The sequence below is a fragment of the Vipera ursinii genome (genome assembly GCF_947247035.1).
Source record: "Vipera ursinii genome assembly, chromosome: 1".
NCBI classification, from domain to species: Eukaryota; Metazoa; Chordata; class Lepidosauria; order Squamata; family Viperidae; genus Vipera; species Vipera ursinii.
The window spans coordinates 245,666-273,016 of NC_139512.1; the positions used below are offsets into that span (position 1 = coordinate 245,666).

Genomic DNA, 27,351 nt, shown 5'->3' on the forward strand with positions numbered 1-27,351 from the left:
CTAGTCACCGGAGAATATATTTGAGTGTTCTAGAGCCACTGGAAGCTACTTAGCCAAACTACTGACCTTTCCACCTCCAGAACTGGCAGCAGCTTACATTGGAATGCCAGAAATTACACAATGACAACAACAGAGAGGAAGGAGCTACTTGCCTGCTCATATCTCCTGCTCCTAAGTCTTCTAGAGACATCTGTTTGCGACTAAGAGAAACAGGGATATTGACTAGATGGACCACCTCTGATCTGAGATTCTACTTTACTATCAACTCTACAGAGCAGCGGTGAATTAGAATCTGGTTAACAGCTTTTCACAACAGCTGCTATAAAATTTGTGGAGGAAAGATCCAAGGAACCTGAGGCCGTTTGCAATTAAAGCATGACCCTTACGTTGAGTTGTGGATTTTTCACAGAAAATACCCTTGAAGGTTAATCTTGTTTGTCCTGTTCTTGAACCCCACCCCCCATCCATACATTTATAGTAAATATTTTATGATTATTGTAGATTTGCAGAAGGAAAAGAAGGGTTTGGATAGGATAAAAAAAGACTATGAGTTTCCTGGCTGCTTAGCTAAGTGAATCTGAACACCTTGATATGGAAAAACAGCTGCTGCCATCTAGTGGGATAAAGGGCCTTTCATTAAAAATGTTTTAAACATGTAAAAAGTGTTTCTCTAAACCAGCGTTTCCCAACCTTAGGAACTTGAACATGCGTGGACTTCAACTCCCAGAATTCCCCAGCCAGCTATGCTGGCTGGGGAATTCTGGGAGTTGAAGTCCACGCATCTTCAAGTTCCTAAGGTTGGAAAACGCTGCTCTAAACACTGGAAAAGGATGGTTTCTATTCCATAACCATTTCTACAGCCCTGCAGAGTAGGCTGGGCTGTGGAAAAGAAGAAATAATGGCCATTTACCCAATAATATGCAGCAACTATGTCAGAATGAGCCAAACTCAGTTTGCTTCGTAAGTAAGACTGGACACAAACGGCTCACAAGCACAAGACCTGTGAAGCTGAGTCATGTTGCTTGTGAAAGGAATTGTGGAGTCCTTGGTGCTCTCTAAGCCTGGTTGTGTGCTTGCAGACATTTCATTACCTATTAGGTAATGTCATCAGTGCTAAAGAAAGCAGAAAGGAACCTTCCCATTTCCCTTAGCAAAGGGGGAAAAACCTTCTGAAAGAAATTTACCTTCGACATCCGACTGAAATCTGCAAATCCTTCGCTACTATGGGTGCTGAAGGTGCTGCTACCAAAGACATCTACTGTCCCAAAAGGATCTGAAAGCAAACATCAACAGTGCAATGATTCTGAGTTTTAACGACCAAAATGCAGAATGAGTTCTGGCAAATCTGTGTCCCGGGAACATCTAGCCCAGACATGTCAAACACAAGGCCCGGGGGCCAGATCCGGCCCGCAAAGTGGTTTCATGTGGCCCATGAAGCCATCCTGGAAACAGTGAGGGAAATGGCTCCCACTGCCCTGGCCCTGGCCCAGAGACCCTCCTTCTGCCAGAGACCCTCAGATCTGTCCCACTCCTGCCCAGGCCCCCATAGGCACCCTTGATGCGAACAATGTAGAGCTGGCCACGCCCACCCAGTAGGCTATACACACTCTAGCCACGCCCAACCAGTAGGCCACACCCACCCAGGCCATACCAACCTGGCCCTCTGAGGGCAACTGCAATGCTGAGGCGGCCCTCAATGAAATTGAGTTTGACACCCCTGAGGCTTGCAATGTGGCAGAAACTTGATTGCAAGTAAACCTTTGCCGGTCTGCTTTGTGCACAAAATTCATTTATGACTGCCTCTATGATTTATGCAAATACTACTGGCTGAAAGTCGATGGATGTAAATACGGACAATGGGAAATACCAAAGCATAAATGATGAATTCAAACTTGTCAAGCAGGAGGAGAAAGGAAGAACATCTCTAGTCTTACCTGGCCCTTTCGAAGAAGACATGCTCAGAGTTAGGAAAGGATCACTGTTCTCAAAGAGGTTAGGCTAAAACAGAGAGCAGGAGAAAAAACATTAGAGGAACTTGGCTTGCTAGAGATAGGGAAGAGAACCATGCTGCAGGTAGACCTCACTTTACAATGGCAATTGGGATCCAAATTTCCATCACAGTCACCAAGGACGATATGTGACTGTGCTTCTTAGTGACAGCAATTCCGGCACTTCCAATTTGTCTTTATTAAACTAATTCTCTGCTATTGTATAGCACAATGCCATGTGATCACTTGAGACCCATTTGACTTTTGCTTGTCAGAAGCTGGTAGTGAAGGTTGTAAGAGATGATCACGTGACCATGAGATTCTGTGATGCTGTAATTGGGAGCCTGTCGCCAAGTGCCCGAATCACAACTGCGCGACCATGGGGATGGCCACAACCAAAGGGCCCATGGTAAGTGCCCCTCGTTTTTAATGCCATCATAACTTCAGTCGCTAAATAAGTGGTCGTTATAAATGAGGACTACCTGTATAGTATTTATTTTATATTCTATCACATCTCAGGATTCTTGGCATTTCACAATTATGAAATAAAACAAGTATCCAGTTCATTTTTTAAAAAAAATCACATCGCATAACCCTAATGTTACAAGTTGCCCCAGGCCCGTGGTGGAGAGCCTATGGCATGCGTGCCACAGGTGGCATGGAGAGCCCTCTCTGTGGGCACGTACACCATCGCCCCAGTCCTAGGCCTTCAGCTGGGCTTTATAAAAACCTTTTCGCTTTAGGCCTCCGCCACCATGTGCAAAAAAAAAAAGGTTCAATCAATCAATTTCAACTTCTCGCAGGAAAAAAAAGATCTTGCAAAGTTAGAATTGATTTTTTGAACTATTTAGTCCCACCCAGTCTGCCGTTACCACCGCAGCCACACCCACCCAATGGGCTACGCCCACCCGGCACCCAACAATACATAAATGGGTTTTGGGTTGCAATTTGGGCACTCAGTCTCTAAAAGGTTCACCATCACTGCCCCAGGCTTTCCAGAAAAACTTATTTTCACAAGTTCTCAAAAGTTATTTCCACTGGAGCCAATCTTGCCTCTGGGGAAGCCATTCTAGAGGACCACAGCCATCACAGAAAAGCAATGCCTCTGAGCTTTGCCCCTTCATTTCCCAGTATAGAGCATTACCAACATTTCTCCTAGGAAAGATGTCTCAGATAAACTGAATCCGATGGTGGAGGCAGTCCTGAAGATATCCATGGACATGCCGTAACAGGTTTTATAATATAAAACCAGCACATTCACGTGCCTGTGGAATCTTAATGGCAACCAGCACAGCCTCCACAGGATTGACACCATCTGAGCAAAGCGCCAAGTGCTGGGCAACACATGGCCCATCTCATTCTGAATGAGTTGCAGTTTTTGCAGGGTCTTCAAAAGCAGCTGAATATACTACAGTAGTCCAGATGCATGATGATGGCTAGGAGTCAAGGAAATAAGACACCCCAGCTAGAGCTGCAACTGGCACAACAAGTTGAACTGGGCAAAAGACCTCTTGGCCTCATCCTTGCTTGACTCTGGAAGTCACAGAGTTCTACACTTGCGCCGAGGAACACTAAGTGTTGATCATCTATAGAGACATTCCAGAGCTCTATACCTTAAATACCATTACTTTCACTCTGCTGCAGTAATGGCCGTCTCAAGAGTTCCTCTGACCCCGCAAAATGAGTGCCGGATGGATTTCTGAAATGCTTTCATTCAAGAGGCTTGTTTGACCCTATATGCTGGCATCAAAGACCATTTACCCAGGTTCACAGATCTTTGTGATTTTATAATACATTGTGGCAATTGTGCTGGGTTCCTTGCTATTTTGCAAATTATGCTAGAGGACTATTAGTCTGAGGGGTGGTGTAATAAGTGATCCTAAACGATCAAAACAGCTACATCAAATTACTTTCTGCAAAATGCAGCCTCCTCCAGACTGGTTATGGAGACTGGGATGATGCCATCTCTACGCTTTGTGGCTGTTGATATTACGCTGGCATCATGTTCCTTTGATAAGTACTTATTTGATAGAATCACAGGACTGGAATGGACCTCGGAGGCCATTTAGTCCAACAACCCTGCCTAGTACTGGAGTCCTTATATCACTCCCGACAAATGGCAGTCCAATCTTATCTTGAAAACCTCCAGGGATGGAACATCCACAACTTTGGGAAGCAGGCTGTTCCGCTGTTTAATAGCTCCAATAGTTAGGAAATTCCTCCTTATTTAATGTTTGGCTATCCCTCTGTAAAGTTTCCAAGAATTGCTTCTTATTTTATCCTCACGTGCTCTGAGAATAAACCCACACTCTCTTCCCTGTGACAGTCCTTCCTGCATCAGAAATCTGGTATCCCACCTCTCCTTAGCCTACTCTTCTTTAGGCTAAATATATTGAGTTCCTTTAACTGCTTTTCACAGAATTTATCATCCAAGCTTTGTCATTCTTCTCTGTATTCCATCCTGTTTCAGATTTCAAACACACACAGTTGCTAAGAGATGGTTAAGTGATTTACTCCAGACTAAGGAAACAAATGGCAGACAAGCAAAGGAGTATAAATCAAGCAGTCTCTAGATATTATAAGGCTTGTCCTGAATAGATTTCATTTTTCAAAGAAGCACACAGAAGCCTACTCAAGATCCAATCCAAAGTCAGGAGAGCCAAACATGATTTGTCAGCTGGTTTGAGAATCAGTTTTTCAGATTTCTTACACAATCAGGAGGCAATGGCATGTCAGACACAGAAGATCTGATAGTTACTTCCAACAAGGAAATGTGGGTCACAGCTGCCTCTTAAATTAAGGCTTCAGCCAGCTGTATTTAATTAAAGCAAGCACTCCCTTGTTGGCAAGAAGCCTCACTGAGCATCTTTGCTCTCTCTCTCTCTCTCTCTCTCTCTCTCTCTCTCTCCCTCCCCCCCCCCCTCTCTCTCTCCTTGCAGAGTCCTGGGGCTTGGAAGCCACACTGCATCATCTGACAACTGCAGCTGTCCTGATGCTGTCTGTGTTTGATCAGCTTCAGACAATTCCTTACTTGATGTCTCCTGAGGTTGACAATCCACTGGTTCAGCTGAAGCAGCTTCTTTACCGTCAGTTATCTACATCAGGGGTCTCCAAACTTGGCCCTTTTATGATTTGTGGACTTCAACTCCCAGAATGCTTTAGCCAGCATGCCTGGCTGAGGAATTCTGGGAGTTGAAGTCCACTGTCATGGTTCCAACCCATGAAAGTCTTCAAAGAACTTCAAGGCATTGTTTACCTTAAAGAATCTTTATTTGAGTAGCATAGCATCGGTATGTACATAGGCAAAGCCAAAATCTGAATTCCCCTCCCCTGAGCACATAGTATCAACCACAATTCCCTCCTCTAATTTAACAGTCATAAATCACATTCTCTAATTAGTTTGAAATGCAGGCTTCCCTCCAGTTCTCCAACCAGCCATTTCTTATTATCTCTTATTTCAAAAAACCTTGATTCTCACACTATTCCAGTATTGTTATATCTATCTAACTCCCATGCACATTCCTCCTCCTCCCCCACTCCCAGTATCATCTAATTCTAACTCTAATGCTAAGAGTAAAATGTAAGAAGGAAAATGACTACATCTCCATACATTGTAAAACATTTGATGTTAGCAGCGTTGACATCCACAAGTCATAAAAGGGCCAAGTTTCAAGACCCCTGATCTATATCATGACATGCTGTTTCTAGTTCCTCAGCATTCTTTTATACTGTGATGACCAAAACTGGACATTGCATCCCAGGTGTGGTCTGACCGGTGCAGCCCAGAATGGTACTTTCACTTCCCATTATCTTGATTTTCATATGAATAACTTAACTTTAACTTAAAGCTTTCTTACTGTAGATTTTTAGCTATACAATTGTGGATTATATTAATCTTGCTTTATTGTTAACCATTCAACTACAGTGGGACAAAGGTCTAAGAAATAAATAGAATAAGCCAAGCCTCCTTACTTTAGAGGGCAGTGTGGAACTTTGCAAGAATGGATCCGAGGTGAATGGATCACTTTTTTCAGCCTTTTTAAAGAAATCCTCAGGCACAGATGTCTGGAATGGGTCACTTTCTTTAAATGGATCACCTCCAAATGGATCTGATGTAAGACAGTTAAGGGTAGAAGATTAACAAGAGATTAAGACAAATCAAGTACAGGAAGGCTGATTTGAATTGAATGTTAGAAAAGCATTTCTAAGAACAAGAATGGCAAAATCCACTATCCAAACAAGTAGGGGCTTCTCTTCACTTAGATGTGTTCAGGAAACCGAGGACTGTGTATCTGGACTATTTTAACTTAAATATCTGAAGAAGGAATTGCAGTACATAGCCTTTCCTCTATAGTAAAGGTAAAGGTTCCCCCGCACATGCGTGCCAGGCGTTTCTGACTCTAGGGGCCGGTGCTCATCTCCGTTTTAAAGCCAAAGAGCCAGCGCTTGTCCGAGGACGTCTCCGTGGTCATGTGGCCGGCATGACTAGATGCCAAAGGCGCACGGAACACTGTTACCTTCCCACCGTAGTGGTCCCTATTTTTCTACTTGCATTTTTACATGCTTTCGAACTGCTAGGTTGGCAGAAGCTGGGACGAGTAACAGGCGCTCACTCTGTTACACGGCACTCGGGATTTGACCCACCAAACTGCCGACCTTCTGATCGACAAGCTCAGCGTCCTAACCCACTGAGCCACCACGTCCCTTTTAGCCTTTCCTCTATGACTCTACAAATCTAACAGCCATTTTATTTGTTAACTATTTATTCAACTTATGTGCTGCCCATCTCAACATTAAAACATTAAAGCAACAGATTGTAACAGTAGATTAGTTTAAAATGACAGAGATGGGGAGGAGGGGAGCAAGGTACACAGAGTTGTGGTCTTAATCCATTAAAAAAGTCCTGAATGATGTGCTCCCAGACAAGTTGGCAGAGCCAGATCTTCAGTCTCTTTCCAAGGCTAAAAGGGTGGGTGCGTATTTCATTGGGGGGGGGGAATGTTCCAAAGGGCAGGAACCACAGCAGAAAACGCTCTTCTCCTGGATAACTGCTACTATTATAACTATGGCAGGAATGTCAAACTGGTGGCCCATGAGCCGGATGTGCCAGTGCAGGCCGTGCCCAGCGCAGCTCCTCAAAGGCCAAAAAAATCATAATATGTCACAACATGTCACGTGACACAATCGGATTTGACATCCATGAATTATGGGATGCTTTGTTTTGTTATGATGTTTTAATCACCATGCATGAACCTATTGACTACAATTCACATTAGATTACCGGTATATGGTTTCCCTTGCCGGCTTTTGTTATAAAAATATTACTGCCTAGGCACCTCACATCCAGAGACAGAAACTTTAACTTTTAAAGTAATAAATAAATAAATAATCTGAAACTTTAAAATATTTGTCTTACCGGCTCCTGCAGGAGGCTGTTCAGCAAAAGGGTCATTCTGAAAAGGGTCGCCTGTGTGAAGGAGAAAGAAACAGAAATTAAAAGTTATAGAAATCAACACTAAGATAAAATAGGAATTTGAAAACACATTTTGAGGTGTAATTCTTCATTCAAGAGGAGTGTTTTTACTTTGCTTCTAAAATGTCCTGATAGTGAGAAACAATATCTCAAGGGTTGCCACAAAGAAGAGGGAGTCAAGCTATTCTCCAAAGCACCTGAAGGCAGGACAAGAAGCAACGTATGGAAACTAACCAAGGAGAGAAGCAATCTAGAACTAAGGAGGAATTTCCTGACTGTTAAACCGATCAATCAATGGAACAACCTGCATCCGGAAGATGTGAATGCTCCATCACTGGAAGTTTTTAAGAAGAGACTGGACAGCCATTTGTCTGAAATGGTATAGGGTTTCCTGCCTGAGCAGGGAGTTGGACTAGATGACCTCCAAGGTCCCTTCCAACTTTATTATTATTATTATTAGAAATAGTCAATTCACTTCCAGATTTAAGGAAGGCTGTAACAACTGGCTGCTGCTTCTGTCTCCTTTGTCTGGGCAGAGTTTAAAGGGCCAGCATCCTGTCCTATGAAGACTTACTGCCTTTGAAGGGATCTGCTCCTTTGAAGGGATCCTCAGTTTGGAAAGGGTCCGTCTGCAACTCCTGGGCATTATTGCTGAAAAGTAGGGCTTTGTTCTTGAATGGATCATCCTGGAATCAAACATACAAGTGATCATGAAGATCAGATGGCCAGCAGGCGAAGATGTGAGCCTCAAGGGACCTCTCAATCAAAGTCAAGGTGGCCAAGATAAACATCCATTAATATCAATATTAATCTCTTAATAGTTTCAAGGTTAGCTCAGTTTTACCAACTGCTTCTTTATCCCTAATTTTAACTTGTTGAATAGCCCTCATTCTAGACATTCTTTTATTTGTCTTGTATACTTAAATTGTATTTATTGGACATTAAAACATGAAGTCATGTTTTGAAACTGAAGTGCTAGATCAGTGATGGTGAACCTTTTAGAGAGCAAGTGCCCAAACTGCAACCCAAAACCCACTTATGTATCGTCGGGTGCCAGGTGGGCGTGGCCCATTAGTGGGTGTGGCCAATGGGTGGCTGTGGCTGTGATGGTAACGGCAGACTGGGTGGGATTAAAAAGTTCAATCAATCAATTCCAACTTGGCAAGATTTTTTCCCCCCGCGAGTAGTAGAAATTGATTGACTGATTGAACCTTTTTTCTTTTATGCACACGGCAGTGGAAGCCTAAAGCGAAAAGGTTTTATAAAACCCAGCTGAAGGCCTAGGACTGGGGCGACGGCGTGCGTGCCCACAGAGAGGGCTCTGAGTGCCACCTGTGGCATGTGTGCCATAGGTTCGCCTCCACGGTGCTAGATGACAGCCGTTAGATTTACTTTTTCTAACCATTTTTTGCAGCTTTTAATTTTTAAATGAAAAAAAATGAACTTCCAATGACAATGTGGATAGACCCTTATTAGCCATTACTAGACCCTTCTTAAAATCTTTATATAATGGACATAAAGATCCTTGTTTTCTAAGGAGACAACCCAATGGGCATCCCCTTGCAGCTCATCTGAAATCCAGCTGCTAGGAATGGACTTCACAATCCTGGTATTTGGATAACATAAAGAGCTGCAATCTAAAGACAAGACAAGCTATCCAACAAGAGCGTTTTTTTTTTAAAAATGAAGAACTTTATTACTGCAGAGGTGGGCAACCCATTATCAGTATCACCCAGTCTGTAGTCGCTAGAGCATTTCCATGAAATCTACTACAATCTGCAGCAAATGCAGAATATTTGGCAGCATTATTTCCAGTTTCGAAATTGGAATAAAACGCGAATTATTCATTTCAGTTTCTCTTTTATTTCTCTAAGGCCATCCTCATGGTATCAGCTGCGTAGCTTTTAGCTTTCAGAGGATGATGTTTTTAAAATAAAAGCGCACCCCACTAGCTTCAGAAAGATTGCCAGCTCCCATTGTCGGGTAATCCTCAATGAAGCTCAGCGGAGTTAGATCTGGCTAGTTATACTTGGATGGAGATTGCTCGGAAATTTGGACCTTGTGAGCTGGTCAAAAAAATATCCCCAAAGAATGGCAAATCATTTCCATAAGATTGTCAAGAAAACAAGATTGATCTACCCATGGAATCACCAGGAGACAATTTAAGTTCAAAAAAGGTTTCATTACCATCATAATCTGAGAGTGAAAAAGATGTTGAAAACTACCGAGAATGTAGAAATGGGTGGTGTCAAAGCCAAACATAGCAAGGATATGTTCTTTTCCACTAAAAAGGTAAAGGTTCCCCCGCACATGCATGCTAGTCGTTTCCGACTCTAGAGGCCGGTGCTCATCTCCGTTTCAAAGCCGAAGAGTCAGCGCTTGTCCAAGGACATCTCCGTGGTCATGTGGCCGGCATGACTAGACGCCAAAGGCGCACGGAACACTGTTACCTTCCCACCGGAGTGGTCCCTATTTTTCTACTTGCATTTTTACGTGCTTTCGAACTGCTAGGTTGGCAGAAGCTGGGATGAGTAACAGGCGCTCACTCTGCTACGCGGCACTCGGGATTCGACCTGCCAAACTGCCGACCTTCTGATCAACAAGCTCAGCGTGCTAACCCACTGAGCCACACCGCGTCCCTTCTTTTCCACTACTCTCATTTTTATCCACACCTTTTACCTACTCCTTCCTCTCCAAACACGTTCCTCCACACGTAGAGCCATGCACACATGCACTCCCCTCTATTCTGCACAATTTCTCACCAAGATCCCAAACCCGCCCCGGTCTTTTGGGATGTTTCCCTCATTCAGATCTGCCAGGTTAGTCATGCTGCCACTGTGAAGTCCATTTAAGGCTTCGTTGTATTGTTCGATGCTCTGGTTGGCTTCCTGAAGGGTCTCTTGAAGCCGAGATAACTTACTCCTTGCCTGTAAGAGGAAGGATGGAACCAAAGTTAGAAAGAGACCACTGATAAAAAGCTTTTATCTTCCCACTTTCAGGGGTAAAATCATAGAACTGGAAACTGAAAGGAGCCATTTAGGACACTGGTCCAAACTAAAGGCAGATTAAAGCATTCTGGACCGATGGCCTCTACCTGAACGTACCAGGCAAAGGGGAATCCACCACTTCCCTGGATAAATAATTCTACTACCAAATTGTTTTTACTTTTACAGTACATGCAGTAGATTTTCTTATCATCTTACATGGTAAGAGGTGCAACTTTCAGACTACTTTCACCTGTATGCCTCAACTCACAACCATTCACTTAGTGTCTGTTTGAAGTTACAATGGCAGTGAAAAAAGTGACACAACCAGTTCTCGTACTTACAGCCATAGCAGAATCCCCATAGTCACCTGATCAAAATCTGGGCACAACAGCATGTATTTATGACAGCTGCAGCCCTCAACAATCAATGATTAGCTTAACAACTGTTAACAACAAAAGTTTGATAACTGGGAGCAACTCACTTTAAAAAATGTCTTGTTTAGCAGTGGAAATGCTGGTCCCAATTGCGATCATAAATTGAGGACTACCTCCACTGAATCATCTGAATGCCTTTAAAAATAAGGCTGAAGCATACACATTTTTTGCACTCGTACTATGATTTTCAAAAAAACGACTTCAGAAAAGGTTTCAGTATTAGTGAAAATATTTAGAATAGTTTTTAGTGTAAACCCGAGAGTATATTTTTATTATTTTCCCCTTAAATCTGGGGTTAGATTGAAAAATAAACCTGCAATTAAAATCAAAGCAGGAAGATAAGGGATTGTTTCCTCTTCCAAAAACAACAACAAAAAAACCCCCACCCAGTGGAACGGACTTTGGCTTTCAAAAATGGAAAACCTTCAACGAATGATAGAATTAGGCACATCTCCCCAAAGCAGAGTGTAACAATGTCTTGATGGTAAGTTCTAATATCCCGAATCTACAAAACAGATTTGATTGGATATAATCAGCCTTTGAGCCAAAAATGGGGTAGACAAACATCCCAAAAATGGGGTAGACAATGGGGTAGTTATCAGAAATGTTCACGCTACCTGGTTAATTTCTTCCTGAGTGGATTTTAAAGATTTGATTATGGTTTCAAGTTGTACTTTCCCAGCCTGGATGCTCTGCTCCAATTGGGCCTCTTCCTGCTGAAGCCGATTCAACTCAGCTTTTGCTCTACTGATATCATCTTCTTGGGACTTTAAATCTGATTCCTGGGACTGAATCTGCATTTTTAATGATGTGATCTGAAACAAGGATTTCAACTCAGATTTGGTAGCAGGAAAGATTTTTAAAAACTAGTATGAAGTTTGACAACCACCTTCTACTTCCCATCTCAGTATCTTATACCTGACTGCAGAACACCACCAAACATGGAGGTTTAGTCAGGACAGACGAGAAGATAGTTGATAGATATCTACGTCGTAAATTTATCTGCACAGATTTCTGTATAAACTTTGGTCAAGTTTACAAACATTGGTCAAAACTCTCATATCACTCAACTTATAGCATGTTCAGTAAGTTCTCTAAACTTTACTCTAGTTCTTTGAAGAAATATTCTACATTCTACTGAATAAAAATAATCGAAAATGGATTTCATCCCACTCAGCCAGCCCGATTTGCTCTTTCACACTCACCACTTGTGACTCTTCCTGGCACTTTTGCCTAACATCATTTAGCATATCTTTCAGCTTTGCCTTTTGTTGGTCCATCTCATCAAGGCGATCTTGAGCATCCTGCTTCTGAGCCTCCAGTTCTTGCAAGCTGCTCGTTTCCCGGTCTAAATCGTTTTGAAGTTCCTGGAAAATGTTTGTTAACACAGCTCTATGAAGATGTAAACTAGGGCATCAGATATATATGTAACATGGAAGATACTAAAGACACATCGACAAAATAAACTAAAGCAATTATCACAGCATTTTGTCATCCTGGTTCCGAAGGTCACAGACATGAATATTTATCAGAGAAAAAAAAAAGAACCAGATCACAGCTAAGAATTATTTCTGCTTCCTGGAAGAATAAAAAGGCCTGAAGGAGTAAAAATGTAAGACACCAATGAGGAAAGGTTGGGGAAAGTTATTGAAGAAGTAGTAAGGCTGAAACACTGAAGGGATCTGGAGGAAACAAATTATGTGAATCTATTGCAGTTGGGTTTCAGGATGAGATTAGCATCAGAAAGGCACTAATTGCATATGTAAGTGACCTCTCACAGGCCTGGGATGTGGGCAGCACTATCTCCTTGATCTTTCAGTAGCTTTCAGTGGCATTGATCACAATATCCCTTTAGACAGACTGCAAGTGGCACAGATAGTTCTTTATTAAATCTCTTTGTTCAGTATCATCAATATGCTATAAAACTCAATTATTAATTTTTGCCTTAGGATATCCAAATGATGCTGTTGATGTACTTTCTCAGTGTTTGGAGGCTGTGAAGTCTGGATGGGGAAGAACTGTCTTTCATTCAATCCTGGTAAAACTGAATGGCTATAGGCTTAGGGCAGGGGTCCCCAACCTTGGCAACTTTAAGATCTGTGGACTTCAACTCCCCAAATTCCCCAGCCAGCCAGAATTCTGGGAGTTGAAGTCCACAAGTCTTAAGTTGCCAAGGTTGGGGACCCCTTGCTTAGGGTCTCTTGTATGTAGTGATTTTCCATAATTCTGGGTGTGATCACAGTCTTTCAGGCAGAGTTGGTGTGAAATCTGGGGGCTCTCCTGGACTTGTGGTTTCTACTCAAGAAGCAAATGGTGGCTGAGGCATGTGGACCTTTGTACAGTTACATCTGGTTTGCCAGTTATGGCCATTCCTAGACCAGGAGGCACTGCTCATGCCTGTCATATCTTAGTCACTCCCAACTGGACTATTGCAGATGCTCTACACGGGGCTACCCTTGAAGAACATTCAGAAGCTTGACCTGGTCCAAAATGTAATGTCATGTGCAGTATTGGGTACACCATGATGCGTCCACACAATATCACTGCTACCTGAACTGCACTGTATCCCACTGGGTTATTGCATGCATGTCTTTAAAGCCTTCTCATGGCATGAGAAGCCTGTTACCTGTGCTAATGCTTCACAGTTTTAGTCTATCCCAGTAAACCTGACAGAATGGCCTTGTTCTAGCTTTGATTAATGAATGAGTGTCATCTGGTGCACCCTAGGAAATGTGCCTTCTCTATCAGGGTGCCCGTCTTATGGAACAAATCTATCTAGCGAGTTTGTCCTTGGGAAGAAGTGAGGCTATATAAATGTGTAAAACAAACAAATTTCTATCTTCCACACGTGCTAGAAAGTCTGTCTGTCATTTTGGAAGCCATACTGGAATTGGATTACTGAAAGAACTTTAAAAAGGAGATCAAATGCCAGGATATTTGTGCTTATTGCCCACCAATTCCTACAAAAGCTTTTCAATAGCCAGTGCTAATAAAATATTGCAGTCACCTGTACGATGAGGAAAAAAACGCAAATAAGGCCTTTGGGTTTATGTAGACTCCTCCTTCAAATCTAGGGATTTCTGCTTCATATTTGTGTTCCAGTACTCTAGTTGGATTCTAGAGTAAGGGTTATTAAACAAACAAAAATCTTATTTTCTTCCTCTTTCTGAAAAACATGTGAGGGAGAAGAGAGAAGCCCTTGAAGAAAAAACTGTTTTTCACTGAAGAAAATAATCTTCCTTAATAGGGGAGGACGTTCGTCTTACCACTTTTGAACTATGGTTCTGATAAGAACAGACAGACAGACTCGGTCATTCATAGCATTACCTGAACCTCACTGGTTTTCTGTCGAATAGCTCCTTCTCTTTCTCGGATGTCTTGTTCCAGAGAATATTTCTCTCTACAGTGTAAACAAACAAACAAAAATCATGGCATAGGTATCTGAAATCATGCTTCACCTAGCCCAGGGGTGTCCAAACCCCGGTAGCAGCCCACTACTGGGCCCACAGCCTATTTGGAACCAGGCTGTGGGAGTGGTGGGCTGGCGCACATGCGTGCAGCTCGATTTGCGCAAGTGGTGGGGCATATTTATTTATTTATTTATTTCATTCGATTTATATACCGCCCTTTTCCCGAGGGACTCAGGGTGGTTTACAGGGCAGATTAAAACAATACAATATATACAAGTTAAAATAAAAATTAAATTAGATAGCCCCAAAAACTAAAATGCACCCCACCCCACCGCTTACACAAGTTGAGCTGCTCACGTGCGCCAGCCTGCCATTCCTGTGGGCTGGTTCCCCTCTCTCCCCCGCCCCCCCCCCCAGCCCCCAGTCAGGCTGCCAAGCCACAAAGGTTAGGGACTGCTGATCTAGCCAATATAAGTCACAACTATCCAAAAATGAAAAGTTAGGCTAAGAACTATCTGCAAAAGTTTTTTTTTAATAATGCAGCAAGATCACATAGCTATCATATTTAAAAAAAACACAAGTATTTTATACAAGATATGGGCTTGTAACGCTGACTAGCTGGAAGAAAAAAATAATAATTGCAAACTGGGATATGCGATTTACTTAAATAACCCAGGTAAAAATTCTTTCCTCTCAATCTGAATATTGTAACCATGAAAAAATGATATCATGGATGTATTTGTTCTAATTAGAAAATGACATTCTTACAAACGTTTAATTATCATTGACTTTAGTTACATATTACAAATAATTTGGGTCCTTGAATCATGACAACAAAGTACCACCTTTCCAAACAAGTTCCGAAGAGGAAGTTGTGGTTCTAATGTTATATTGAGTTTTTCTGTTCACGCAAACATGAGCATTTCTAGCAATTTCTGTAACACCTCAAGAGTCTCAGCATGCCAAAGCTCAAATTCATTCTTAGGAATGGAATGAATTCTCAGAAAAGACAGTCTTCTGCAGCTAAAAATAAGGCATCCAGTACTATTTTTTTATTTACTTTATTTTTCTTATATTCTGCCTTTCTTGTTTTTATAAACACAGTCATGGCCGAAATTGTTGGCACCCCAGAAATTTTTCCAGAAAATCAAGTATTTCTCACAGAAAACTATTGCAGGAACACATGTTTTGCTATATGCAGATTTATTCCCTTTGTGTGTATTGGAACACAACAAAAAAGGGAGGAAAAAAGCAAATTGGACATAATGTCAAACAAAACTCCAAAAATGGGCCAGACAAAATTATTGGCACCCTTTCAAAATTGTGGGTAAACAAGATTGTTTCAAGCATGTGATGCTCCTTTAAACTCACCTGGGGCAAGTAACAGGTGTGGGCAATATAAAAATCACACCTGAATGCAGATAAAAAGGAGAGAAGTTCACTTAGTCTTTGCATTGTGTGTCTGTGTGTGCCACGCTAAGCATGGACAACAGAAAGAGGAGAAGAGAACTGTCTGAGGACTTGAGAACCAAAATTGTGGACAAATATCAACAATCTCAAGGTTACAACTCCATCTCCAGAGATCTAGATTTGCCTTTGTCCACAGTGCGCAACATTATCAAGAAGTTTGCAACCCATGGCACTATAGCGAATCTCTCTGATCGTGGACAGAAGAGAAAAATTGATGAAAGGTTGCAACGCAGGATAGTCCGGATGGTGGATAAACACCCCAAACAAGTTCCAAAGGAATGCAAGCTGTCCTGCAGGCTCAGGGAGCATCAGTGTCAGCGCGAACTATCCGTCGACATTTAAATGAAATGAAACGCTATGGCAGGAGACCCAGGAGGACCCCACTGCTGACACAGAGACATAAAAAAGCAAGATTACAGTTTGCCAAAATGTACTTGAGTAAGCCAAAATCCTTCTGGAAAAACGTCTTGTGGACAGATGAGACCAAGATAGAGCTTTTTGGTAAAGCACATCATTCTACTGTTTACCGAAAATGAAATGAGGCCTACAAAGAAAAGAAAACAGTACCTACAGTGAAATATGGTGGAGGTTCAATGATGTTTTGGGGTTGTTTTGCTGCCTCTGGCACTGGGTGCCTTGAATGTGTGCAAGGCATCATGAAATCTGAGGATTACCAAAGGATTTTAGGTCGCACTGTAGAGCCCAGTGTCAGAAAGCTGGGTTTGCGTCCGAGATCTTGGGTCTTCCAGCAGGACAATGACCCCAAACATACGTCAAAAAGCACCCAGAAATGGATGGCAAGAAAGCGCTGGAGAGTTCTGAAGTGGCCAGCAATGAGTCCAGATCTGAATCCCATTGAACACCTGTGGAGAGATCTTAAAATTGCTGTTGGGAAAAGGTGCCCTTCCAATAAGAGAGACCTGGAGCAGTTTGCAAAGGAAGAGTGGTCCAAAATTCTGGGTGAGAGGTGTAAGAAGCTTATTGATGGTTATAGGAAGCGACTGATTTCAGTTATTTTTTCCAAAGGGTGTGCAACCAAATATTAAGTTAAGGGTGCCGATAATTTTGTCCGGCCCATTTTTGGAGTTTTGTTTGACATTATGTCCAATTTGCTTTTTTTCCTCCCTTTTTTGTTGTGTTCCAATACGCACAAAGGGAATAAACCTGTGTATAGCAAAACATGTGTTCCTGCAATACTTTTCTGTGAGAAATACTTGATTTTCTGAAAAAATGTCTGGGGTGCCAACAATTTCGGCCATGACTGTAACTCAAAGCAACGAACACACCTAATACTCCTTCCTCTTATTATCACTGTTATATGTATGTGCAGGTAGTCCTCGACTTACAACAGTTCCTTTAGTGACCATTTAAATTTATGACACTGAAAAGTGACTTATGACCATTTTTCACACTTACGACCGTTGTAGCATCCCCAGGGACACGTGATCAAAATTCAGATGTTTGGCAACTGACTCATATTTTTGACAGTTGCAGTGGATCCCCTTTTGCGACCTTCTGACAAGCAAAGTCAGTGGGGAAACCTGATTCAGTTAACCATGTTACTAACTTAACAACTGCAGTGATTCACTTAACAACTGTGGCAAGAAAAATCATAAAATGTCACTTAACAAATGTCTCCCTTAACAACAGAAGTTTTGGGCTTAATTGTGGTCATAAGCAGAGGACTACCTGTACTTTGCAGTTGGGTTAATGGCAGTTTTATATTGTTTATGGCTATTAGTTGGATTTTTAAAACACAGTCACACTCAGCATTTATGGTTATTCTAGGGCAGGGGTAGGCAACCTTGGCTCTTTTATGACTCGTTGACTTCAACTTCCAGAATTCCTGAGCCAGGCATGGCTGGCTAAGGAATTCTGGGAGTTGAAGTCCACGAGTCATAAAAGAGCCAAGGTTGCCGACCCCTGTTCTAGAGCGCAAGGAGGAAGGCTTTGATGGAGATGTGCACTATTGTCTAGGCAAGAGGGGCTGAAACAAAATACTTGATTTTCTGAATTTTTTACTTTTTTTAAATGAACGTGGAAAAATACCATTTGGAAATGGCTCAGGCAAATGCCTCCCTGATTCACTGGAGTATAAGAAGAGGGAGGAGCTTCAGCACAATCCGAACCGCAAGATTCCATTATTATAGCCAAACTCAATAAAAGTAGTTCTGACTTTTCTGTGGAAGTTGATTTCCTGGTCTGATCTACCTTGTGAGGCTGTCGATTACAGAGCATCACGCAGAACCATTAATTTACAGCCTACATCACACTTTGCATATTAAAACTGCTACGCAATAGATTATATTAAGACAAACTCTGTAACACATGAAATTGTGTAAGAGGCCACTGTCTCATCCCCTGTTCTCTGTCATGGCTAAAGATATTCGTTTACCTCTGCAGCTGTGCAATCTCTTGGCTGATATCATCCAGTTCTTTCACGCCAGTGAATTCCCCTGATCCCACAGAACTTGAACTGTCCTGTTAGAAAGTAAACAGTCCCATTGAAGCAGCCAAATCCCCTGTCATACCCAGCCCCACGAGCCCATTCACGGGACATTTAGTACTTTTTCATTCAAGCACTGGGCAGGTCTCTTGCATTCCCATTCTACAAATGCACAATTCCAGCCCTTGGCACGTGGTATGGGATATAGCAAAATCATACAAATATCCAGCCGGTGAACCATCTGGCAGAAAACCAAAATGTCAAGCAGCAGAATAGCAAAAAAGAAAAAGAAAAAAGAAAAAGAAGAAGCAGCCTGACAAGGATGCAAACAGTATAGAAAGAAAAGGGGAAAAAACCCTCACACAAAGCACCGAATGGATGCCAGCAAAAGAAAAGATCCACTTTTATCTGTTTTTGAGCTGCTATCAGGAATCATTTAAGATGAGTCAGGAACAGAAGAACTCCCTTCTCATCAGCCACCCTCCGCCCAGCCCTCTGCACCATGTGGGGAGACTCCACAAAGCTGTTTAGGTGGGAAAAGGTGTTTTGGCGCGGACAAAGCAAATGCCACCTGAGGTTTCATTGGGGGAGGGGCTGCGTTCTTCAGAGTGGCCCATTTACTCACACGACGCATTTCTGAGAGGGTCGAGATCTCAGTTCCTACAGAGGCCAAGTAGCCTGAGAGAGTCTAGAGGAAAAAGGACAAAGGGGCAGGAGCTCAGGCAATTCTGGGGAAGGTCAGTGAAACGAGAGGACTTGCAGAGTTTCCCACAGAATCAAGAGAGAAGAAGGACACGAGGGAACAGGAGCACAGACAAGCGAGAGTGTGAAGTCGCTGCATCTGGGCCATGGTGATTTAGAGACAGCAGTTCGCAGGAGCCAGATTTTCAACCGCTGAAACCTGGCACTGGCCTTCGGGGATCATTATATGCACACTAGGCCACCCATTCTTCTCTCTACATATAATATAGGCTTGTGCCGTTTCCCTCCCCCTCAGGAGAGCCTGATGAAGCTGCCACCGCCCCCTCCTTGGCTGGCCTGCAGAACTCCCTGCCACTTTGCAGGGAGGGGATGAAGAACAAATAAGAGCATCAGGCCACTAGAAAAATTGTATCCGTCACCATCCTTCCCTCAATGGACACGGCCAATAAAACATTACAAATTTCGGCCTCGGTTCCAAGCACTTCATGGCTGCCCACTCATCAAGCCTTGCCACCAACGAATTGGGCACAGGGGCCAAAGGAAGGCGGGAAAGAGGGTGGGGATATATCCCTCCCATCTTGCCTTCCACCACACAGCCTAGAGATTCCTGGGAAGTGTAGTCAGAAAGCACGGAGGTCCTGAAGTGGCCACAACTTTCCTAAATTTTACTCCCACAGGAGTCTGGGCATTGTGTAATTAGGCCATTTGGGTTACCTTGGTTCAATAATTGTTGCTCTGTATTTTCATTCCCCCCCCCATTTGAAGGTTACAAACAGCTCTGAGAGTTTTAGCAGAATATAGATTCAAAACAAAACCATCAGCAGCAAACAGGGCTACCTTTCTTGCTCCAAACACGGTCTCATGTTTTTGGCAACAGGAAGACAAAACCATTTAACATGTAAGAACTTTTTCCCCGCAACTTATCAGTTGCCAGAGGAAAAGGGAAGAAAAGCCCTCATGAGAGTGTCAGAATAGATGTCTACGCTACGAATTCACCTGGACAGGAGTGGTCCTTTCTGAAGGAGGGATCATATCTGGGAGCAGCACCTGTGGTGGGTCAATGCCTTTGCTGACCTTCTGCTGTATGAGGTACATGGCGAGTGCAAATTGATCTTTGTTGAGCTTTCCCATTTGCCTTGTATCAGCCAATGCCCTGCCAGAAAAAGAACAACAGACTGCTTCCATAGACAGCTCAACAGACAATTGCTGTTCAAGAGATGCAGAGTATCTCAGAAGCTTTCAGCTGATTCCACAGCTAATTCAATCTCAAGATAGCATCAGTGGCATTAAGAGCAACGTCAGTAGTTTTGATTGGAAAATATCATCTCCTATGATAAAAAAGAGAAGGAAAGAAAAATTCATACCATATGTGTGCTAGGAGGTTCTGGGAAAGCCCCGAGTGCATGAAAATATCCTTCACTTCCAGGCCGCTCACAAAGCCATCCAGGTCCAAATCTGTCTTCAGAAATATTTCATCATAGCGAATCTTGTCAGTCAGTGGCACCACCCAGTTTGCAGACGGCTGAATTAAGAACAGAGCCTCTTAACTGACTGATTTTGCACATGAAAGAGTCATGTAAGAAGTTACAGACAAAGCATCCCACCACCAACTTTCTCCAAAGTTACTTGGGCAGAACTGTTGGCTGCATGTCACTACTCCTTCCAGCTTCACCAGTACGCCTCAGTCTTCACAAATACAAGTTTATCTAAAAACTAAGCTTGTAGTTTTAACCTACTTTTCCCCCCCCCAATTATGCTGGATAAAGGTCCTGAGAAGAGGCTTCTTCACCATTCAATCCCAGAAATCATCCACCACGAGCAATTTGGTAGCATTGCAAGCTCCCTGCTAAGGAGAGGTTTCTACCGAGTTACATTGATAATGCAGAGTTAGGGACCAGCATTTAAAGCCACAAAGACAAGTTGCAAGTTGCATCTTCAACTAGCACCATTCCCAAACTTGTGCTTAACGTGACTGTCAGATTTGCCATTCCAACATTCGTCCTTAGGAAGGTCTCAAGTGATTGTCACTCTACGAGTCACTTGTAGAGGCACTATGTTCAAAGAACACAATTTGCTTCTCAATGCTTTTGCTGGGAAATTCTATGAAAGAACAGTCTTGTCCACTACTTGGAGTTTTCTAGATAACCAAGTAGTCATTTTTGAAGTAGGAGTTAGATGGACGTAAGATCAATTTCAGCACAATTGTTGCTTTAAGTACAGAAATCTGTACTTAAATATCCTAGAGACACAATCCTTTCTACACATAAAAAGGTTCCCCCGCACAGGCGTCCTAGTCGTTTCCAATTCTAGGGGCCGGTGCTCATCTCCATTTCAAAGCCGAAGAGCCAGCGCTTGTCCGAGGACGTCTCCGTGGTCATGTGGCCGGCATGACTAGATGCCAAAGGCGCACGGAACGCTGTTACCTTCCCACCAGAGTGGTCCCTATTTTTCTACTTGCATTTTTACATGCTTTCGAACTGCTAGGTTGGCAGAAGCTGGGACGAGTAACAGGCGCTCACTCTGTTACGCAGCACTCGGGATTCGACCCGCCAAACTGCCGACCTTCTGATCGACAAGCTCAGCATCCTAACCCACTGAGCCACCACGTCCCTCTTTTCTACACATACACACTCCAATTTAAAAAAAAAAAGAGGGGGGCAAGGCTCGCCTTTGCACAATACGCTTGCATTCTCTGCCAGTGGCTACACCTACCTGTGTTTGCTTCAGGCTGTGTTTGGGGGACAAGCTTCCTGTGCTGTTGAGGCTGTTGACGCTGCCGTGTGACGGAGTGGACCGCAAACTGTCTTTTGGGGGAGGACTGGCTGGAAGAACTGGCACTGCCCCAGGGAAGATTGGCACTTTCTTCCGCTTGGAAGGTGGAACAAGAGATGGGGGCAACACAGAGGGGACGGGTTCCTTCTCAAGGGCACGATAGACCAGGTGCATCGCCTGCAAGGCCCAGAGGGAAAAGACGTCTGCAGAGGGCAACAAGGAGGAGGAGGAAGAGGAGGAGGAGGGGAAGATGGCGGAGAGGTAGTGCCAAGCATGAGAGAGCAGGTCAGGCAAGGGCTGGAGGGAGGGAGGCTGGACTAACAGAGGTGGATAGAACCCTGGGAAAAGAAAAACTAACCAAGGATAGTTTGATATTGTGGATTCCTACTGTGACCGGCCTCTTCTATACAGATGAGGACTTGGGACATAACCCTGTCCCTGACCCTGAAGGTGAGGCACTCAGGAATCCCCTTCGGTTACATGACAACAGCAAGCACAGCAAACTTACCACGGCAAACTCATCTCTGTCAAGGTGCCCATCTTTATCAATATCGCTGAGATCCCACACCTATAACCATTTGGACACAAATGCCAAGGGAAAAGGATGTATCAGAAGAGCAGGTAAAGGAATGTTCTTTTTTTAAAAAAAAAACCCAAACATTTCATTATGGTTTGTGATGGATTAATTCCGGATTTTTTAAAAAAAATTCAGCTGCTTTAATTCTTTTTCTACCCCACGTGCAAGTCTAACAATTACCTGAACTTAACTGTTGAGCCTAATTAACAATTTAAAAACTTCCAAGAACGTTTTTAGCAGCAAAACGTAAGGCAAGAAGCACGACAGTAGATTTTAAAAGCACGTGCGGAAGAGTCAGCAGGACTAATATTGGAGCAATCTGCTTTTGGATGCAGCTCTTTCAGCTGACAATTTCTCAGTTCCCTCATTCTTTAAAGCAGCAAGATAAATAAACCAGAACCGAATTTTAAGAGCCCAGACTGCTTGAAATTCTGGGTAGGATCCAATCTTGCTTGACGCTCTAGTACAAATATTTGCCTAATTCAAAGCAGGCTGAAGTAATACACTCAAATCATACGGCTGAAAAAGAAGGGAGGATTTTGCTTACCCGTCCCAAGACATCAAGAGGTAGTTTGGAGTTCATCAATACTGGCTTCACTTTGTCTCCCGAAAGTAAACCATTGACAGGTAAAAGACTTTCAAAAATGCCATCAAACTTGGCCCTCTCTTCTACCTAGTTAAGAGGGAACAGACTAAAATCGGTTTATATTGAGGTGTAAGCTGCTGTTTTCCGCAGACTGCAAAACATTATTATCTTGAATTCAGTTTTCTATTTCTATATTAAATCATGCTTTCGTATGGGCTAGTACTAGAGTCTATTAATCAAAAAAATTATGTTATGTAGCTATCTTTTCTTCCACAATGAATCTTTCTGGAAGGAGAAAATGTGAAAGAAGCAGGAGGAAAACGCAAGATAGTTTCAAATGGAAGATAATATTGTCTGAATTCCCTGTAACGTTTTGTGAAGGAGGCAGGGTTACTGCATAGTAAAAGCCTCACCTGGAAACACCAAAGAAATAGTGCTACAGATTAATCCTCATTTAACAATCACAACTGCGACCAGCAACTTGGTCATTAAGCAAAGCGGTTGCTAAGTGAAACTGTGACTGTGCTTATGATCTTATTTCAGCTTTCCTATGCTTTACAGACCTGCAAAGGTCCTTCTGAGGTAGGTAAAATGAGGACCCAGATTGTTGGGGGCAATAAGCTGACTTTGTAATAATGCTGCTTGGGGGGGCTGAAAGCCCTAATAAGCAGGCATATACATAGGATGAAGGCTATTGCTAAGCACATTGATTTGTGCTTTAGATTGTAGGCCGCCCTGAGTCTTCGGAGAAGGGCGGGATATAAATGGGATTTTAAAAAATAAAATAAAAAATGAAAGGATTGGTCACACTGTTATTTTTTCATCATTATTGTAACTGTAAATATTTGCTAAATGAGATAGTCACTAAATGAGGACTAACTATAAAGAATATTTGCAAGTTCCCTGAAATTATTGTTAAAAGTTTTGTAAATGTTGCATATATTATTGGGTAAATGTTGCACATAGGTGGTATTATGCAACTAGGAAAACAGTAAATTCAGCTTCATGCTGCATACAGTAACTTACATGAAATTGGTATTAATCATTCAGATTAATAAACAAGAGTTTAATTGAGGCACAAATTAAATTAAAAAGCTTAATTAAGAAAGGGGTCTCCTTACTGGATACTACTGGATACTTTTCTCTCGGACACTTACTCTGACAGCCCAGTGAGCATCTGTGGAAGCAAGCAGCAGGGGGCTTGTATTGTCGTGCTGCAATAACAAATAAAATACATCAAAGCACTTCCTATGGTTTCCTTTGAAATATAGAAATATTTAACTCAGGCAACCGAGCCCCGAGTCATAAAGTTTATCAACCAAATTTAGGTAAACCCAAAACTCTAAATTCTGTTATCTGTCAGAGACCACTTATGTTCCAGCCAAAAACAGCCCTTTTCAAGGCAATATCAACACTTACAAATTTTGGAGGCGGTAACGTCAAATTTAAGTTGCTGAGAATGACATCATGGCCGCTCTGGGCACAGGCAATTAGCCGCAGCGCAATGAAGAATCCCTGAACGAGACAGAAAAGCAAGGAGAATGAGGGGGGGGGGAAAGGCCCACTGTTCACAAGCCCAAAGTCTACCTTTATTTTAATGAAAAAGAACATTCTTCAATAACTGTCCAGCTCGTTCACCAGACTAGTGGATGTTCAGGGACAGCATTGTCTCGATATTCAGGCAGAACTAGACCTAATTGTGTGTTCCACTCTTTCAAACAGACATTCGCACTGGAGTTGAGGCCCTAATTTCAACCCAGATGTTTCAAAGGAGAGGTTTCAACAGATGGAGGCGGCTTTATCTCAAAATTGAGATACTCACATACCTGTTTATCCAGAAATCCTTTGCCCTCTGGATCTGCTAAATCCCATATCTATGAATATACAAAATTACATGCTGACATCATTCAATTTAAAAGAAAACCGTTTCAAAATAGAGACAGAAAGTAATCTGCCTCTTCAAATCTGCTCCTCCTAAAGACAGGAAGTGCTATTGTATCATTTTCTTCTGCCTTTATTCTTATATACAGCGACATCCATAACTCAATGACTGAAATTAATGGGACCTAGAGCCCATCAAGCACCCGGAAGGTAGCAGGTACAGAAGAATTGTTCATACCTTTACCTTTGCGTATTCCCCAGCCAGCACAGCTGGTAAACAGTATTTTCTATTTATTTATTAATAAATTTTTATGCCACCCATCTCCCCATAAGGTGACCTGGAATCATCTTTTCTCTCTCTCATCTTTTTACATTTGTTTTCGCTGAAAGCAGCTGCCAAAGCCAGAAAGGCAGCAACGTTTCTTCAGGGATTCAGGCACTCATTTGTGTCCTGTGACTCCAGAGATTGTTTATGAACGTACATTTGCAACTGGTTTCCCTAACGTGTGTTTTCCTCTGGCATTAGAACAGAGAAGATGCCTGACTTACTTTCCCCAGGACAACATCTGCGAGACCAGATTTTTTGAGAAACAGAGCAGCATCACTGGACCCAACTCTACCAGTGCAAGCTGGATCCACCTGCAATGAAAATATTATCTCTTCAGCAAACCCCCCCAAAAAGGAAAGGAACAAGCTACTTTATCTCACTTCCTCCCTATGGGCCAACCGATAAGATGGGGACTATATGAATGGTTTAAATAAAATAAATAAACTCTTACCTCCTATTTCCCACTGAAATTAAGGCCTCTGTTGGCTTGTTCTGCTCTTACTATAACCTCTACAAGAACGTGTTGAGATAGATACTTCTTAAGAATGCTTTTATCCACTATTCTTTTCAATTTGGCTTTTAGCCTCATTTTTTTTGGATTATTAAAGATTCTGATGAAATTAACATCATCATAATGCTGAGTACAACATATATCTTTGTTGACGTGATATAAATCTTCTAATCTTTATTTCATTAATGCAAAGTTTGGCTTTCAATCTGGTTATTTTATAAATTGCAATAACTCAGGCTTGGTGCCAAAAGTTGTAATATCTCGGCCGACAATGCTTTCTGAGTTGTTTACACTGAGTTTGAAACTGAAGTAAATTTCTTTTGATTTCAAAATGCAGGTAATACAAGATTTCCCAAGTATTGGATTAAAGTATGAATTTTTGCTGAAAACATAATATGGAAGTAGAAATGCTAATTTGTAGGATCTGAGCTTGCCTTATTGTTGCTACATTTTGATCTGAAGTTAACAAGGTCGGGTCTGTTACGGACGTATGTGTTCTAGATTTGAGTTCTCAACATAGTAGGAGACTCTTTAGGGGACCTCTTCCTTCGTGCCCTCCAAGCTCCAATCCCCAGGGTCGGTGGGGCTCATGATGCCGCCATGGCAATCATTTTGTGAATTAAGCATTTCCCCTTTTATGGCAGAACCCAGAACATGTCTCAAAATTCCAAATGCATTCACTAGCTAAAACGTTTGAACACCCTGTCCTAAGTGATATATCAAAAGTTACGGATATCTTGTGTATAGGGGTAAATGTTCTTATATAGTACTGGAAGAACAGATCTATAATTGACTAAAGTAGGTAGACTGTTTATTTATTTATTTATTTATTAGTTTTTTATAAACCGCCCTTCTCCCGAGGGACTCGGGGCGGTGTACAGAGGAAGGAAGGTATACAGATTGAACAATAAAGATAATAAGAAACACTAATGAACACAAACTGGGACCCCAATTAACGCTATCATGCCAGGCCAGCCTGCTGAAACAGGAAAGTTTTTAAGTCGCGACGGAAGGTACGGAGGTCAGGGGCCATCCGGATTTCTGTTGGTAAGGTGTTCCAGAGGGCTGGCGCACCCACTGAGAATGCCCTCCCCCTGGGGGCCACCAGCCGACATTCCTTGAGCGGTGGCACCCTGAGGAGGCCCTCTCTGTGGGAGCGCACAGGACGGTGGGGTGCTGACATCGGCAGAAGGTGCTCCCGAAGGTAGTCCGGACCCATGCCATGTAGGGCTTTGTAAGTCATCGTTAGCACCTTGAACTTCACACGGAAGGCAGCCGGAAGCCAGTGCAGCGCACGGAGGAGAGGTGTGATATGGGAGTATCGGGAGGCTCCCAAGAGTGTCCGTGCCGCCGCACTTTGCACCAGTTGAAGCTTCCGAGTGGATCTCAAGGGCAGCCCCATGTAGAGAGCGTTACAATAGTCTAGGCGAGATGTCACAAGGGCATGGGTGACTGTACGTAAGGAATCCAGGTCCAGATAAGGCCGTAGTTGGCGAATTAGTCGAACCCGGGAGAAGGCCCCCTTGGTCACAGCTCCAATGTGGTCTTCCAGGGAGAGCTGCGAGTCTAGGAGGACACCCAGGTTGCGGGCCCTATCAACAGGGGGAAGTAACTTGTCCCCAATGTTAAGCAGTGGGACGTTCTGGATCTCCTGGCTTCCCGGTACGTACAGCCATTCAGTCTTGTCCGGGTTCAGTTGAAGCCTGTTTCTCCCCATCCATTCCCGGACCGCTTTCAGGCAGCGGGACATCACGTCTAGGGCATCACTGATATTGTTTGGAGTTGA

General features: G+C 42.8%; 1 protein-coding gene across 5 annotated transcripts in view; it reads right to left on the bottom strand.

The window, feature by feature from the left end:
* EPS15L1 (epidermal growth factor receptor pathway substrate 15 like 1) overlaps window positions 1-27,351 on the bottom strand; it is a 58,615-nt gene that overhangs the window by 21,854 nt on the left and 9,410 nt on the right. For 4 of the 5 annotated variants that reach the window (XM_083348281.1, XM_083348282.1, XM_083348279.1 and 1 more), the window contains exons 3-22: window positions 25,276-25,365; window positions 24,672-24,719; window positions 24,265-24,360; window positions 24,003-24,059; window positions 22,807-22,932; window positions 22,191-22,250; window positions 21,623-21,859; window positions 20,275-20,432; window positions 19,907-20,063; window positions 18,834-18,896; window positions 18,158-18,243; window positions 14,210-14,282; window positions 12,088-12,249; window positions 11,500-11,697; window positions 10,224-10,388; window positions 8,036-8,147; window positions 7,405-7,455; window positions 5,961-6,097; window positions 1,935-1,998; window positions 1,185-1,273 (exon numbers count right to left, since the gene is read on the bottom strand). In XM_083348281.1, coding sequence (XP_083204407.1) covers window positions 1,185-1,273; window positions 1,935-1,998; window positions 5,961-6,097; window positions 7,405-7,455; window positions 8,036-8,147; window positions 10,224-10,388; window positions 11,500-11,697; window positions 12,088-12,249; window positions 14,210-14,282; window positions 18,158-18,243; window positions 18,834-18,896; window positions 19,907-20,063; window positions 20,275-20,432; window positions 21,623-21,859; window positions 22,191-22,250; window positions 22,807-22,932; window positions 24,003-24,059; window positions 24,265-24,360; window positions 24,672-24,719; window positions 25,276-25,365 — 2,229 coding nt within the window. The remainder of the gene's footprint in view (window positions 1-1,184; window positions 1,274-1,934; window positions 1,999-5,960; window positions 6,098-7,404; window positions 7,456-8,035; window positions 8,148-10,223; window positions 10,389-11,499; window positions 11,698-12,087; window positions 12,250-14,209; window positions 14,283-18,157; window positions 18,244-18,833; window positions 18,897-19,906; window positions 20,064-20,274; window positions 20,433-21,622; window positions 21,860-22,190; window positions 22,251-22,806; window positions 22,933-24,002; window positions 24,060-24,264; window positions 24,361-24,671; window positions 24,720-25,275; window positions 25,366-27,351) is intronic. The other variant, XM_083348280.1, reaches the window with a different exon arrangement.